The following is a 16624-nucleotide window of genomic DNA, read 5'->3' as shown; positions in this document are numbered from 1 at the left end:
TTATTTTGGCAGCTGGGATGTTAGGTGAAAAATTATGGTTGTGTTTTGGGTTTTCTGTTTTCCTTGCGTTCTGTGGTGCTCTTTTTTTTGGGAACACGAATAATTAATTAATAATTCAAGAAACGAAAGAGCGCAGATAAATTCTGATGATGTTGCTAAACGAGACAACGTTGGTATTGGCGATGAATGACTAAATTTAAAATTGAATGGTTTGGGAGAGTATAAAATGCTACATCAACAACAGCTACAGTGTAAAGTGGTACTGGGGTAGGCCACAAAAACAAAATAAAGTGGTAAAATTAAATGAAGGACCTTACAGCAGTAATCTGAATAAGAGTTTATACAAGTGGGTATACTATTTTAAACAGAATTCGAACATAAACAGGAAATAATATCAAAATATGAAATGATACAGTCCATTTATAATTTACAACTACATACATTATTAGCGAATAGCTTGAACGCAATGTGATTTTGATTGATTCACAGAATCTCAATACCATCTAGGTTTTACAAATTGTTAAGACAATCAAAAGTTGGAAGAGGAAGTTGTGGAAAGATGTGCAGAAGAATACAAAGCAAGTGTGAAAAGACTGAGTTGTGTTGGGAGTTGTAGAAAGATGCACAGACGAATGCAAAGGAAGTATGAAAGAACTGACAGATAGCTGAACCCAAGTAAGACATAATCAACCGCAGGTCAATTGAAAAGATATATGAAAGAAAGGTAATAAAAAAAGAAACAAGTAAAAGCGTGCTATGTTAGGCCGGGTCCAATCGTATATACCCTCCACCATAGATTGCATTTGTCGATATCTCTTTTTAGGCAAACAAAGAACAAAATTAAATAATAGCTATAATATTGGAGCTATATCAAGTTATAGTCCAATTCGGACCATAACTGAATTAAATACTGACGTCCATTGTGTAAAATTTCAGCCAATTCGAGTAAGAATTGCGCCCTTTAGGGGCCCAAGAAATAAAAAAGAGAGATCGATTTATATGGGAGCTATAGACCGATTCAGGCAATATTTGATACGTCATGGAAGAAGCTTTTGTACAAAATTTCAGCCGAATCGGATAACAATTACGCCCTCTGGAGGCTCAAGAAGTCAAGATTCCAGATCGGTTTATATGGCAGCTATATCAGGTTATGTATCGATTTGAATTTTTTTCACAGTTATTAGATGTCATAACAAAACACGTCATGTGAAATTTTAGTGAAATCGGATAAGAATTGCTCCCTTTAGTGGCTCAAGAAGTTAAGATTCTAGATCGGTTTATATGGCAGCTATATCAGCTTATAGACCGATTTAAACCATACTTAGCACAGTTGTTGGAAGTCATAACAAAACACGTCGTGCAAAATTTCAACCGAATCGTATAAGAATTGCGCCCTCTAGACGCTCAAGAAGTCAAGACCCCAGATCGGTTTATATGACAGCTATCAGGTTATATACCGATTTCAACCATACTCAGCACAGTTGTTAGAAGCCATAATAAAACACCTCATGCAAAATTTCGGAAAATTTAGATGTAGGTGGGCTTCCAAGGTTCCAAGAAATTATGATAGTACCTCTATAAAATGCATACTGGTCTCATTTTGGCTGTCTTTACCCACCACCGAAGGATGGGGGTATATTAATTTTGCCATTCCGATTGCAACTCATCGAACCATCCATTTCCGACCCTATAAAGTATATATAAATTCTTGATCTTGATATGGCTAAGACGATCTAGCCATATCCGTCCGTCTGTTTATTGAAATCACGCTACAGTCTTTAAAAATAGAGATATTAAGCTGAAACTTTGCTCAGATTCTTTTTTTTTTTTTTTGTCAATATGCAGGTTGGGTTCGAATATGGGCTATATAGGACTATATATTTATATAGCCGCCATATAGACCGATGAGCTGATTTAGGGTCTTAGTGCCATAAAAGCCACATTTAATATCCGATTTTGCTGAAATTTGGGACAGAGGCCCTTCGACATCCTTCTTCAATTTGACCCAGTTCGTATTTCGACGATTTTCCGGCCTACAAATGCCTTTAAACTTGTTTTGCAATACATGTGTGTTTTTCTGCAGCTTGGAGCTTTTCTCCACATACCTACAATTGTTTTCAGGATATACACATGGTTTTGTGCATCGTTTGGAAGTTGCGTTGATAGCTTCGGACGCTAAGATGACGGCAATCGTCCCTTATTGACCGAACGACGTAGGATCAAATCACGGCCACTAGTTTCGCCATATGTACTATTCTGCCTGCTGCATTTCCATCATCCAGCAAAATAAAAGAATGTCCAACGTTTCAGGATCGCCAACTACCTAACTCCCTCAGTCTTATGGCAATTTTCGTTGCCACACCCATAACTTACTGGCGAAGGTCCAAGTTTCTTGCTCCGGCTATCAGCACCACCACAGTATCCTGTAGCTTCTCAATCATTCTGCGGAATGCACAGTGGTGCAGATCCCGAAGTTACGAAATACATCGATAGGTTAAAATCTGTCGAACAACTGCAAAAAATGCAGTGTACCTCGGACTTGGACCTCAACTCCTTCCCATCAAGTTGTGATAGGAGTAGATAACATTCAGGCCACTTTTTGCCTTTTCCCGACTCCATTCTTTAGCTTAGTTTCTGGTCAAAAATCAAGTGCCCAAGTGTTCTTGACCGGAAGACAGGTCCCCTGAAAACACCCACCTTTTACCTGCTGGTGAAAAGTACCAATTCAGTCTTTCAGGGGCTAATGGCAACCCCGTTGGCTCTGGCGCAACAGACAGCTTCTTTAATAACCTCGTTGTAAAAGAGAGCAAATGTCCATTCAACCTGATGACGCCGTTATCCCCATTAGACCATGAAAATTAGTATACGAGTACTAGTGATGTGCACCTGAGATGTCATGTCACCCGTGATTCGTGAATGGTATCCAAATCCAATCACGTGGACGGGCGTGACCGGGATTGAATTAATCGGATCAAAATTGTGGCTCCTACAGCTACAAAATTGCATATCGGATGAAAGATATATATGGGAGCTATACCTAAATCTGGACCAATTTTTTTTCAAAATCAATAGCGTTCGTCTTTGAACCAAAAAAGAGATTTATGCAAAATTTTGTAAAAATCGGACATCAAATGCGACCTGTACCTTGATTACAAGAATACATGGACAGACAGACAGACGGACATAGCTAAATCGATTCAGAAAGTGAGTCTTAGCCGATCCGTATACTTGTCGTTGGGTCTAGCTCTTCTCCTTCTTAGCGTTGCAAACAAATGCACAGATCTATAATACCCTGTACCACAGTGGTGGTGTAGGGTATACAAATTTTTTGTCTCGGTAGCGTACCAGAACGTGAGTGTGAGGGCACGTGAGCATTTGTGAGTGGACGTCTCTAAGGAGTACAAATAGAATTTTTTATCGGATTAAGTTGCAATTTAACAGAATGGACTCTCTCGGGCTAGAGACAAAGCGAACTGAATTTGGAAGAAATCAGTTCCGGTTCCGACATAGCTTCCATTTACACATATTTTATTTCACTTAATGATATAAAAACTTAGCTTTATACAACTTTACACCACATCTACCTGTTGAAAAAGACAAACAAGACAACAAGTTGGATTAGTTTGAAACATTCATAACGATTAATGACATCTTGGGACCTCAAATGTTATATGGTGTTATCGATTTTTCTTGGGCCTATTGTATTCCAGGTATTAATTACACCCTCCACCATAGGATGGGGGGTATACTAATTTCGTCATTCTGTTTGTAACTACTTGAAATATTCATCTGAGACCTCATAAAGTATATATATTCTTGATCGTCATGTCATTTTAAGTCGATCGAGCCATGTCCGTCCGTCCGTCTGTCTGTCGAAAACACGCTAACTTCCGAAGGACTAAAGCTAGACACTTCAAATTTTGCACAAATACTTCTTATTAGTGTAGGTCGGTTGGTATTGCAAATGTGCCATATCGGTCCATGTTTTGATATAGCTGCCATATAAACCGATCTTGGGTCTTGACTTCTTGAGCCTCTAGAGTGCGCAATTCTTATCCGATTTGAATGAAATTTTGAACGACGTGTTTCGTTATGATATCCAACAACTGTGCAAAGTATGGTACAAATCGGTTTATAACCTGATATAGCTGTCATATAAACCGACCTGGGGACTTGACTTCTTGAGCTTCTAGAGGGCGCAGTTCCTATCCGATTTGGCTAAAATTTTGCAAGACGTATTTTATTCTTACTTTCAACAACTATGTGAGATAAGGTTCAAATCGGTTTATAACCTGATATAGCTGCCATATAAACCGACCTGGGATCTTGACTTTTTGAGCCCCTAGAGGTCGCAATTATTAACCGATTTGCCGATTGAAATTTTGTACGACGGATCCTCTCATGATCATCAACATACGTGTTTATTATGGTCTGAATCGGTCTATAGCCCGATACAGCTCTCATATAAATCGATCTCTCTATTTTACTTCTTGAGCCCCCAATGGGCGCGATTCTTATTCAAATTGGCTGACATTTTACACAAGTCTCCAACATATAATATAATTGTGGTCCAAACCGGACCATATCTTGTTTTTAACTTAATATTGTCCAAATTTAGGACTGTAGAACTGCCCGGGGAAGCCAATTCCCGATATGGGGTTTATATTTATATGTGGGCCTATCGGGTTGGGATTTAGTGTTGGTACTTGAAGTCACAAAGGAACTTCACATACCAAATCATGCAAAACCTGTTTAAAAGGGGGCTTTATCTATTTGAGGACCAACCTAAGCAGGAATTAGTGTGGATATTGGAGGGTGTAATCGTTCTTCACATACTAAATTCAGCCAAATCGGACGAAAATTGAGGCTTATGGGATCAAGAAGTTAAATCATGGGATCGGTTTATTTAGCGGCTATATCTGATTATGGATCTACGCGGGCTAAGACATAAAGGCATGGGACGAATTAGAGTTGCTAACATTACTATTGAAAATTTATTTGCGTTTGGCAAGATTGAAAGCTGTCCTTGTTTAAATTGAGAGCAGTATTGATTTTTATGCCGATCTGGTTGTGTGGAAAACCCATGTCTCCATTCGACAAACAAATAGATTTTAATGGAACAACCCAAAATTGTTACCAACATTTTATATATCCTTAACATGTTGCCCATAATGGAGTTCTGTATGTCAATTTGTCATTTTTTGTTTTTTGTTTGGCCCAATTAATTGTCCTGAACATGAAATATGTACACATAAGCCATATTTGCATATTTATCCAACTCATGCATATTTATCTTTTTTTGTGTGTGTTATTTCTCTCTACTTTTAGGTCTCTTCCAATGTCACAACACTGGTGGCAACCAAGAGTGGGCCTATACCAAACGGCAACAAATAAAACACGATGATCTCTGCTTGACACTGGTGCAATTCTCACGCGGCTCCCAGGTCATTATGAAACTTTGCGATGACTCGGAAAATCAAAAATGGGTGCTGCGCGAAGGAGGTTTCATACGACATCACAAATTGAACGTCTGCCTGGATTCGAGGGATCACACAGAAATTGGCGTATCAGCACAGCGATGCAATTCGGCGCTGGAAACCCAAAGATGGCTGTTCACCACCACAAAGGCGTGAGGACAATTTGCGACCGTAGAGAATGGTGAGGGTAGATAAACACAAGCAAAACATGGGGTGTACTACACCGAAATGAGAGGTGAAGGAAGGGATGGGGAGGTTAGATGGATGGATTGGAAGGTTTAAAAAACTGAAGAGCATTCATGCCAACTGAAGGCTTTAGAACTACCACAGATAAAAGCAGAAAAAAAGAACATTACCAACAACAAAAACCAGTTACAAAACCAACAATGACTAAGAAAATAGCATTTCAAGTATTTCAAAACAGTGAGAGGGGGGTCTTGTACAAAAACTTGCTGCGGTAATGAAGGTGACATTTTCAATTTCACTTTTTCTTTAAGGTCTATTATAAAACGTTTAAACTTATGTAAAACTTGATGTTTTGAATAATTTTGGTTTATTCAGAAAGCCAAGAACAATGTAAAATAAGAATTAACACTTCTGAGGTTTTCTTATAGACTTCATTGGGGTTTCTTTTTGGCTTTATGGGGGATGCGAGCAGCGGTAGTATTCACAAATTTAAAGATGGAGGTTTAATCTGCAGATATTAGTTGGGTGTTTCTATAAATGGAGTTCAGATTCTTCAAAGTCAAAGAATAGAAATTTAGCACTGACTGACTTTGAACCTATAGATTAGAGTTGCACATGTAAAATAACAAACAAGTAAGAGCGTGCTATGTTCGGCCGGGTTGAATCTTGGGAACCCACCACCATGGTTTCTGCTAAGAATTTATACAAATTTATTTAGTTGTAAGGCATAATTTTATTCTACATACCAAACTTCTGTCAAAACAGCAAAACTTAAAGCTTCTAGGGAGAGACTGGTTTACATGGGAGCTATATCAAGTTATAGACCGATTTGGACCGTACTTGGCACAGTTGTTGAAAGTCATAACAGAACACCATATGCAAAAAAAAAATCGGGAGATCGGTTTATATGGGAGCTATGTCAGGTTATAGAACGACTTGGCACAGTTGTTGAAAGTTATAACAGAACATCATGTGCAAAATTTCACCCAAATCAGACAAAACTTGCGGCTTGTAAGGGCTCAAGAAGTTAAATCGGGAGATCGGTTTATATGGGAGCTACGTCAGGTTATAGACCGATTTAAACCGTATTTGGCACAGTTATTGAAAGTTATAACAGAACATCATGTGCTAAATTTCAGCCAAATCGGACAAAAAATTCGGCTTCCAAGGGTTCAAGAAGTCAAATCGGGAGATCGGTTTAAATGGCAGTTATATCTAAATCTTGACCGATATTGCCCATTTGCAATCACCAACGACCTATATCACATTTAAATATCTATGAAAAATTTCAAGCGGCTAGCTTTACGCGTTCGACTGCTATCATGATTTCGACAGACGGAAGGACGGACATGGCTAGATCGACTCAAAGCGTCGAAACTATCAAGAATATATATATGTACTTTATGGGGTCTTAGACGAATATTTCGATGCGTTAAAAACGGAGTTGAGCCTCTGGTTTCTAAGACACATTTTTATACCACCAACGAAGGAAGCGGGTATATTCATTTTGTCACTCAATTTGCTATACATCGGGATATAATTTTCGGAACCTATATATATTCCTGAGCGTCGAAGAAATCTAAGACGTTCTAGCCATGTCCGTCTGTCCGATGCCGATCTAGGCATGTCCGTCTGTCTGTCTATCTGTCAGTTTGTCAGATTGTCAGTCAGTCAGTCAGTCATTCAGTCAGTCAGTCAGTCAGTCAGTCAGTCAGTCAGTCAGTCAGTCAGTCAGTCAGTCAGTCTGTCTGTCTGTCTGTCTGTCTTTCTGTCTGTCCGTTTGTCCGTCTGTCTGTCCGTCTGTCTGTATGTTGATATCACGTTAAAGATAAAGATATTGAGACATATTCTTGTTTTGTCCATAGACAGGTTAAGTCCGAAGTCCACAGGCCGGTTAAGTCTTGGTATGGCCTCAGTATAGACCGATCTGCTAATTTAATGTCTTAGGTCCATTAAAACACGTTTATTATCCGATTTCGCTGAAATTTGGTTTAGTAAGCTGCATTAGACCTCTCGACATCCTTCTTCAATATGTCCCAGATCGCTTCAGATTGAGATATAGCTGCCATTGTTGCGCATTTATTGTTCAATTTTTCTTAAATTTGGGACAGTAAGGCCCCTCGATATCCTTGTTAAATTTCGCTCAGATCGGTCCAGATTTTGGTATATCTGTCATATAGAGCGATCTATCGATTTACAGCCTTGGGCCTATAATAGGCGCATTTATTATCCGATTTCATAGAAATTTGGTGTTGTGGTAGGCTCCTCGATATTCCGGTTCAATACGGCCTAGATCGGTCCATATTTGGGTATAGCTGCTATATATACCGATCTCCTGATTAAAGTATTTAGGCTTATAAAAGGTGATTTTATTAACCGATTTCGCTGAAATTTAGCGCAATGAGTTCTGTTAGACACTTCGACATGCGTACCGAGTATGGTCAAGATCGGGCTTTATTTGGATATAGCTGTCATATATACCATCTCCCGATTTAATTTCTTGGGACAATAAAAGGACGTTTATAACTCGATTTCGCTGAAATGCAACATATTGGGGCTTTGTTAGGCTCTATACGCGGATGTGTAAATTTTAAGCAGTATTTAAATTTTTTCCAAAATTTTGACTTTGCCAATTTTGGCCCAAATAGCAGGGCCAAATAAAAGGCAGTTTATAACTCGATTTCACTGAAATTTAACACAGTGGGGCTGTGTTAGGCTCTATACGCGGATGTGTACATTTTTAGCAGTATTTAAATTTTTTCCCAAATTTTTTACTTTGCCAATTTTGGTCCAAAAAGCTAAGGACTGGCATCCGGCGAATTGTACAGCCAATGTGTGTACGAAATGAAGTAGGGAATGTGATTATTTACATGTACTTTATGTAACTATGCCGAGTTTTATTGATATATCCATGGTCTATTACCAAACGTTTGCATGCCCATGGCTTCAAAGCATAGTTTTCCATTTTTTCAAATGGGAAATGATTCTCGTTAGAGAATACGGTGTTCGGAAATTCACGTCATTCCTGTAAGCAAAGCGGCTCCTTTGCTCTTTTGAGTCTCACTTTTTTTGCTTTGGTGGTTTTTGGAACTTTTAAGGCTTTACCTTCAGCTCGTTTTTCAATTTATGCTGCATGCATCATTTCTCGGCATCCTCTCGGGTTGTTAATCATTTGATTGCACTTCACCGAATCCTTTCAAGTGATGTTGCTGTTTTTTTTCACCACCACCATGGCGTTTTGCAAAGCTACCAATAACATCATACCGATTTACGCTGCGATATACAAACATTTTAGTCACCTTGAGGTGTTGAAGTTCGCCAGCAAAAGCCAGATATAATTTTCCAGCCAAATATAACGCAATCACACTAATACACTTGAAGTCCATCACAAATAACTTTATGTTTAAATAAACTCCGAAGCAAATGCTTTTGGTGGCTTGTAAACAATGTAATGAACAGTAAATAAAACAAATATCATGAAGCTGTCAAAGATGCCAAATATGACACTTTGTGTTAGCTACCCTGTATCGGTTGGGAATCAGAATGTTAAATTTTTACCATTTCTCTCCTAGAATGGCGCGATCCCCATAGTTTGGACGCCGGAAACACCGGAGTATGCAGGGATAAGAGAGCAGGCGAATTGACCCCTTGAAGCCAGAGGACGGCTATCAGTAAACTTGGCGAATGCGAAACTTTTTTGAGCGACGCAGTCCGAGTTTAAGGCGTGAGAAACGAATGGAACAGTCTGTAGGACGACCATAACCCTATGGGGGTTTCATATCATGAGAATACGAGGCTTCTACTGAGAGGTATCATTATGGATCCAACAGAAGTACGCGCACATTTATGCAGAATACACCTATTCTGGCAAGTGACATCGTTTGTAGATCATGTGGGAAAGATAATGAGTGCTGGAATGCCAAGGGGTTGTTTTTAAAACAAAGAAGATCTAAGAACGCGGTCGGTTTGTAAAAACAAGTGATAGAGAACATCGTAAACCACCTTAATTATGCTTGATACCGTTGACTAGACATCATAACGCATGAGTAATATTCGTGTGATGGGTATGTTAGTCATACGCACCATTGAACAACATTTGTAAATGTGCCAGTCCTCATCACTTATGCGTCACAGAGGAAAGTTTGTATGCTTTTTCGTTTATATTCAACCAATACGTATTTAATATATGCAGTGCATTGCGTTGTGTTGGCGAAATGAAAATCAGGAGTCGGGGGAGGGAAAGAGGGAATAGTGTTTATTCATATTTGTTTTAAATTTCTGAACGTCGTAAGTAGTAGGAAAGATATTTGCCGGAAGTCGATACCACATTCATATTGTTCAGGCAGAAACGAGTTTTCACTGTAATGCAGGGTTCGTTCAACTGGCCAATCGATTATATACTGGTGTGCGTTCCTAGAAAATCTTGTGTACCCTGGCGAACACCCTTACCTTAGGGATAAGAAGACGTATTTCTGCGGAGCAAACACCATGATAGTATCGATAAAACAGCACCACGCTGCCCTCATTCCGACGGTGCTCAAGAGAAACAATAGAGCCGGATACCCTACCATCACCGATCAACACCATCCCTCTCCTCTGAACCTGGTTAAGTAGGTCCAAGGAGGACCTTGGGGCTCCCGCCCATAAAATTGGTTTGCGTTCCATCTAAGGACTGATGGATTGAAAAGATTAGAGGAAATAAAATAATTTTTTCACCGCTTTAGAAAGCCCAAGCACTTAAATGCTTCCTTCGAAACTTCAAACATATGTTTCGACCTACGGACATCACGATGTATCCTCATTCCTAGAGCATCAAGAACATCTCATTGCTCAACAATAATACCGCCAATAGATAATGATCGTAAGAGACCAGTGAATCATTTGTGTGACAACAAACATTACTGAGTTTTACGTGCATTAAAATCTACTCTGTTCAATCGACCCCACTCTGAAATTACCAGCAAGTCCCGGCAGAATGTATTTTTCATAATCCGCCTACTGTCTTCAATATCTTGAAGACTCGGCCTATGGTGGAAAGCAAATGAATGATAGAGGTTGCTTTAATCCGCAAATGAGTAGATCGTATTCGAAGTCTAACCCAATGAAAATAAGGCAAAGGGAGGGAGGAAGGACAGAGCCTTGTGGTGCACCTACGGTCAACTTTTATACCCATCTATAACAACTCGTATAGTGCTATTTCGAAGAAAGCTCGATATAAACCGAACGAAGTCATTACCAAAAGCAACTAGCTTTGACAAAAATGCACCATGCCAAATCCTATCAAAAGCCTTGGAGATATCTGGAGCCACGACTTTACTCTCACCAAACTGCAGGATGGATGGACCCCATCGTTCCGACAGAAATGACATCTGGTCTGTCGGGGAGCGATTTCTGCGGCATCCATACTGCCGGTCGTTTGACTCCAAATAACTTACAAGATGATGATAAACCATGCTCTCCATAACCATGGAAAACGTGGAGCACTTTCGATATGGTCGGTGATTCGCAGGATTGTTTACCTCGCTCTTCTTGGGGATCGGCTAAATATACGCAATCTTCCAACACGCTACGGTAGGCAAGGTTGAAGAGGTTGCCTAAAGTACGAGCATGCCTTTAAGAACACTTAGTACAAGTGTTGATATACCATCCGGGCCCGTGGATTTATTTATGTCCCGATCCGCAAGAAACCATTTTATCCCTCGTGCTCGAAAGAATATCTGGAGCATCGAACCACACACACCTTCAATCACAGGGGGTGGTTGGTTGCTTGCCGGCAAGAATGAATTTCCTGCAAACATTTCAGCCAGTAGATTAGCCTTATAATCCGGATGAGTGAATATTTGGCCATCTTTAACTGGAGTTGAGAATCTCAACGAGTTGCCCCTTACTCTTTTTACAAATGACCGAAAGCACTTCCCCTTGGAGAAGCAATGACTTTGGTACGTAGACGTTGTTCGTAGAAAACTTTTCGCGTCTAAGCATGGTCAAGATCGTACTTTGTTAGCTGTATTAGGCCCTTAGACATCCTCATTTAATATGGCACCCATTGGCTTATATTTGGATATAGCTGCCAAATAGACCTCTCAGATTTTCGTGCTGAGTTTAGTCCAAATCGGAACATATTTCGATTAGCTGCTATGGGCTCATAAACGATGCATCTTTTATAGGGCTATTATGATAGGTGATTAACATACTATATACCCGAGGTAGTGGGTTTTCTAAGTTCGGCCCGGCCTTTTAAATTTTTTTACCCTCCACCATGGGATGGGGGTATACTAATTTCGTCATTCTTTTTGTAACTACTCTAAATATTCGTCTGGGACCCCATAAAGTATATATATTCTTGATCGTCGTGTCATTTTATGTCGACCTAGCCATGTCCGTCCGTCTGTCTGTCGAAAGCACGCTAACTTTCGAAGGAATAAAGCTAGCCGCTTGAAATTTTGCACAAATACTTCTTATTAGTTTAGGTCGGTTGGGATTGTATCCATCCATGTTTTGATATAGCTGCCATGTTTGATGTCACTATGACATCTAATAACTGTGCTAAGTTAAAATCAAATCGGCCAATAACTTGATATAGCTGCCATATAAACCGATCTTGGGTCTTGACTTCTTGAGCTTCTAGAGCTCGCAATTATTATCCGAATTGCCTGAAATTTTGTACGACGGATCCTCTCCGGTCTGAACCGGTCTTTAGCCCGATACAGCTCCCATATAAATCGATCCCTCTACTTTACTTCTTGAGCCCCGAAAGGGCGCAATTCTTATTCGAATTGCCTGACATTTTACACAGGTCTCGAACATATAATTCAATTGTGGTCCGAATAGGACCATATCTTGATATCGCTCTAATAGCAGAGCAAATCTAAGGATAACTTTTTTGCCTAAGAAGAGATGCCGGGAAAAGAACTCGACAAATGCGATCCATGGTGGAGGATATATAAGCACGCTTTTACTTGTTTGGATTTATTTTTATGACTTTGAAGGACCTGTTTACGCATAGTTTCTTTTTTGCTTGAATTGTCGTTTAAGCAAGCTCTTGAGTTACACCAGAGTTTTATTCGATCTTGAGATTGCCAAAACAGGCTGTTGGTTAATAAAATCTAGAATATGTGATATTACTGGTTTCGACTTAAGGAGAGAGATTTCGATTTCTAAGAGTGAAGTTGACTTCACTGGTATCGAAGCCATTTCAATCTGCAGTTGACAAAGATGCCTTTTGTGTAAGGAAAACTCATCGAAATTCATACGCAAATGTCCATATGTCCGATCTGAACCATATTAAGGTCATATATCGTGAGGCTCAGAAAAACTCACTATTTCAAATTTCAGCGAAATCGGGAAATGAATAAAGCTTTTATGGCAGCTATATCTAAACATAGTCCAATCAGAACCATATTTAGGTCGAATGTGGGGAGGTCCTAACCTACTCACTGTTTTAAATTTCAGCGAAATCGGGTAATAAATAAAGATTTTATTGGCTTTAGACCCCTTATCGGCAGATCGGTATACATGGCAGCTATATCTAAATATAGTCTGATCTTAACCATATTTAGGTCGGGTATCAGGAGGCTAAAAATAACCCACTGTTTGAAATTTTAGCGAAATCGGTTAAAAAATAACCTTTATCGGCTGATATGTTTATATGACAGCTGTATCTAAATATAGTCCGATCTTTACCATATTTGAGTCAGATATTGAGAGGTTTATAACCGCGCACTATTCCCAATTTCTGCGAAATCGGATAAAAAATAAAGCTTTGATGGCCGTCAGACCCTTTATCGGGAGATCGGTCTATATGGCAGCTATATCTAAATATGAACCGATTTAATCCATATTTAATAATAAATAAAGCTTTTATGGTCGTCAGACTCTTTATCGGGAGATCGGTATATATGGCAGCTATGTCTAAATATAGTACGATCTGAACCATATTTGGGTCAGTTGTGGAGAAGCCTTAAACTACTCACTGTTTCACATTTCAGCAAAATCAGATGAAAAATAAAGTTTTTATGGGCATTAGAACCTTTATCGGAAAATCGGTCTATATATAGCAGCTATATCCAAATATATTGTAGTCCGATTTGGCCCGTTCAGGAACTTAACCAGCGTGCATCAAAAAGACGTATCTATGCCAAATTTCAGCTCAATATCTCAATTTTTAAAGGCTGTAGAGTGATTACAACTGACGGACGGACAGACACACGGACATCTTTTAATCGTCTTAGAATTTTACGACGATCCGAAATATATGTACTTTGTAGGGACGGAAATTGATATTTCGATGTGTTGCAAACGGAATGACTAAATGAATATACCCCCTATCCTACGATGGTGGGTATAAAAATCTTTTTGTTGTGGATACAAAAATGTGCCGGGAAATTGGTAGTTCCAGTCGCTTTTTTGGCACGAGTTTGCAAAGAAAACCCCTTTTCATATACCGCCTTGTTAACGATCCTTAATTTTTGCTCTATAAATTTCGGCCCAGCCGAACTTACCACTTTTTTTATCGTTAGTCATGTTCAAATCTGTGTGTAGTTCTAAGGGGGCCCTTCCTTCCACCACTCCTTGTTTTGCAAATACCAAATGATTACCCTATAAAATTTAGTTTATTTCCCCTTTCCCAAATGCATTTCGACTGAATCATTGAATTGAATTTTGTTATTATTATTATTGTAATTTTTTTATTTTGTTATGATTAAGTTCGTTAACTGTTTTTTGCTCAATTTCTGATTGATGGAAATTAAGGACATTCCATTGACGTAAACTGCATACAATACCAGTGTAAATCTGTTCCATTTTGTTTCCTATTTGTAATTGTATATGTGAATTTCAATGTTTTCATCTACGGTCCCTAATCTATATTACTATTAAGTGTCAATTAATTGTTAAGTAATTATAATTAATTAAACAAAACCAAACGATTTTATGGATTTATTTTCGCTATTCAAAGTATGTATATTGCTGCTAGGTAACGTGTATAATTTCATTGTCCATTTTATATACAACAACAATGTTTGTTATAAGTTCTAGTAACACTAAGCTCAGCCATGAGCTACACTGTATTCAAATCCTTCCATATTATTTGTAATTCTAGCTATTGATTTTTTTTTTTTCTCAATATTTATGTACTTAAAGTTGTTATTTTTAAAAAATATTGTTTTTTAAAAGTATAAATACACCGAAAAAATCACTTCAAAACATTCGCATACCCAAATCGAAAACATGAAAAAGTAGAAGGCAAACGCTAGCATCAAAATTATAGAAAACTACATTTTAATAAGACAAACAAAAAATAATATGTAAATAATTATTTCATAACAATTAAGTTTTAAAATTGTAAATGTAATTTATAATAATTTGCGTTTTTAGCCAACACACATAAAATGATGTTTTATTTATTGAAACTGACCTTAACTCATTTCATAAGAATGCAAGTCCTAGGCCATTTCTGGGCTCAATACACAATCTACTTTCCATTGCAGTGAAATTTAGTATTAATTATTTTCATGAATATTGTTTCTTTTATATACTAAAAATATAAATATACGTACTGCATACATACATACGAGAATAAAAAACAAAAACAATTCATCATACAGACAGACATTGCGATAATACCAAATTATACAATTTGAAAGTAAAGAGAAAATTACAAAATTATTAAATAAAATAAAGTAAAATATTTCAAATAAATAACAAATGTTTTAATGCCGAGGGCCTAAAAGTATGCTACCAAATTATTTTTAATGGTTTACGGAAGCCACTGCACTGTGGTCGGAGTTGTATGGAAAGAGCGACAAAAAATATAAAGGGTGATTTTTTTGAGGTTAGGATTTTCATGCATTAGTATTTGACAGATCACGTGGGATTTCAGACATGGTGTCAAAGAGAAAGATGCTCAGTATGCTTTGACATTTCATCATGAATAGACTTACTAACGAGCAACGCTTGCAAATCATTGAATTTTATTACCAAAATCAGTGTTCGGTTCGAAATGTGTTCATTCACCGTTCAGCGATGAGGCTCATTTCTGGTTGAATGGCTACGTAAATAAGCAAAATTGCCGCATTTGGAGTGAAGAGCAACCAGAAGCCGTTCAAGAACTGCCCATGCATCCCGAAAAATGCACTGTTTGGTGTGGTTTGTACGCTGGTGGAATCATTGGACCGTATTTTTTCAAAGATGCTGTTGGACGCAACGTTACGGTGAATGAACACATTTCGAACCGAACACTGATTTTGGTAATAAAATTCAATGATTTGCAAGCGTTGCTCGTTAGTAAGTCTATTCATGATGAAATGTCAAAGCATACTGAGCATCTTTCTCTTTGACACCATGTCTGAAATCCCACGTGATCTGTCAAATACTAATGCATGAAAATCCTAACCTCAAAAAAATCACCCTTTATAAAAGGCACATTTATAAGCCGATTTCGCCGCATTTGTTACCCGATTTCGCTGAAATTCGGAATGGTGAGTTGTACTAACCCTTTCAATTTCCGAACCGAATTTGGTGCGCAATAGCAGCATTTATTAGACTATTTCGCTGAAATTTGAAACGGTGAGTTGTATTATGCCTATGTCCAAATCGAACTATATGGCCATAGTCGGACTTTTTTTGATCCACTCTGCTAAAAATTACAATTTTGACAGTTATTGTTTTATTTTTGCCTCTTATTTAAAACTAACCCCATGTTTATGTATGTGATACCGTACGTTGACAAATGTGCTGCCAATTATGCCCTCTTTAAGATGTTTTTCTATTTTGATTACCCTATACAAGAAATCCATTATCTTATAAATAACAAGTAAAAGCGTGCCAAGTTCGGCCGGGCCGAATCTTATATACCCTCCACCATGGATCGCATTTGTCGAGTTCTTTTCCCGGCATCTCTTCTTAGACAAAACAGGATATAAGAAAAGATTTCCTCTGCTATTAGAGCGATATCAAGATAT

The 16624-nt window shown here is 38.3% G+C and overlaps 1 protein-coding gene across 2 annotated transcripts in view; it reads left to right on the top strand.

The window, feature by feature from the left end:
- Positions 1–15359, top strand: part of LOC106085942 (polypeptide N-acetylgalactosaminyltransferase 2) — a 401345-nt gene extending 385986 nt beyond the window's left edge. For both annotated transcript variants that reach the window (XM_013250428.2, XM_013250427.2), the window contains exon 8: positions 5329–15359. In XM_013250428.2, coding sequence (XP_013105882.2) covers positions 5329–5633 — 305 coding nt within the window. In that variant the 3' untranslated portion in view covers positions 5634–15359. The remainder of the gene's footprint in view (positions 1–5328) is intronic.
- Positions 15360–16624: the final 1265 nt, after the last annotated feature.

Source organism: Stomoxys calcitrans, chromosome 3 (assembly GCF_963082655.1).
Source record: "Stomoxys calcitrans chromosome 3, idStoCalc2.1, whole genome shotgun sequence".
NCBI classification, from domain to species: domain Eukaryota; kingdom Metazoa; phylum Arthropoda; class Insecta; order Diptera; family Muscidae; genus Stomoxys; species Stomoxys calcitrans.
This window is presented reverse-complemented; position numbering and strand designations above follow the sequence as displayed.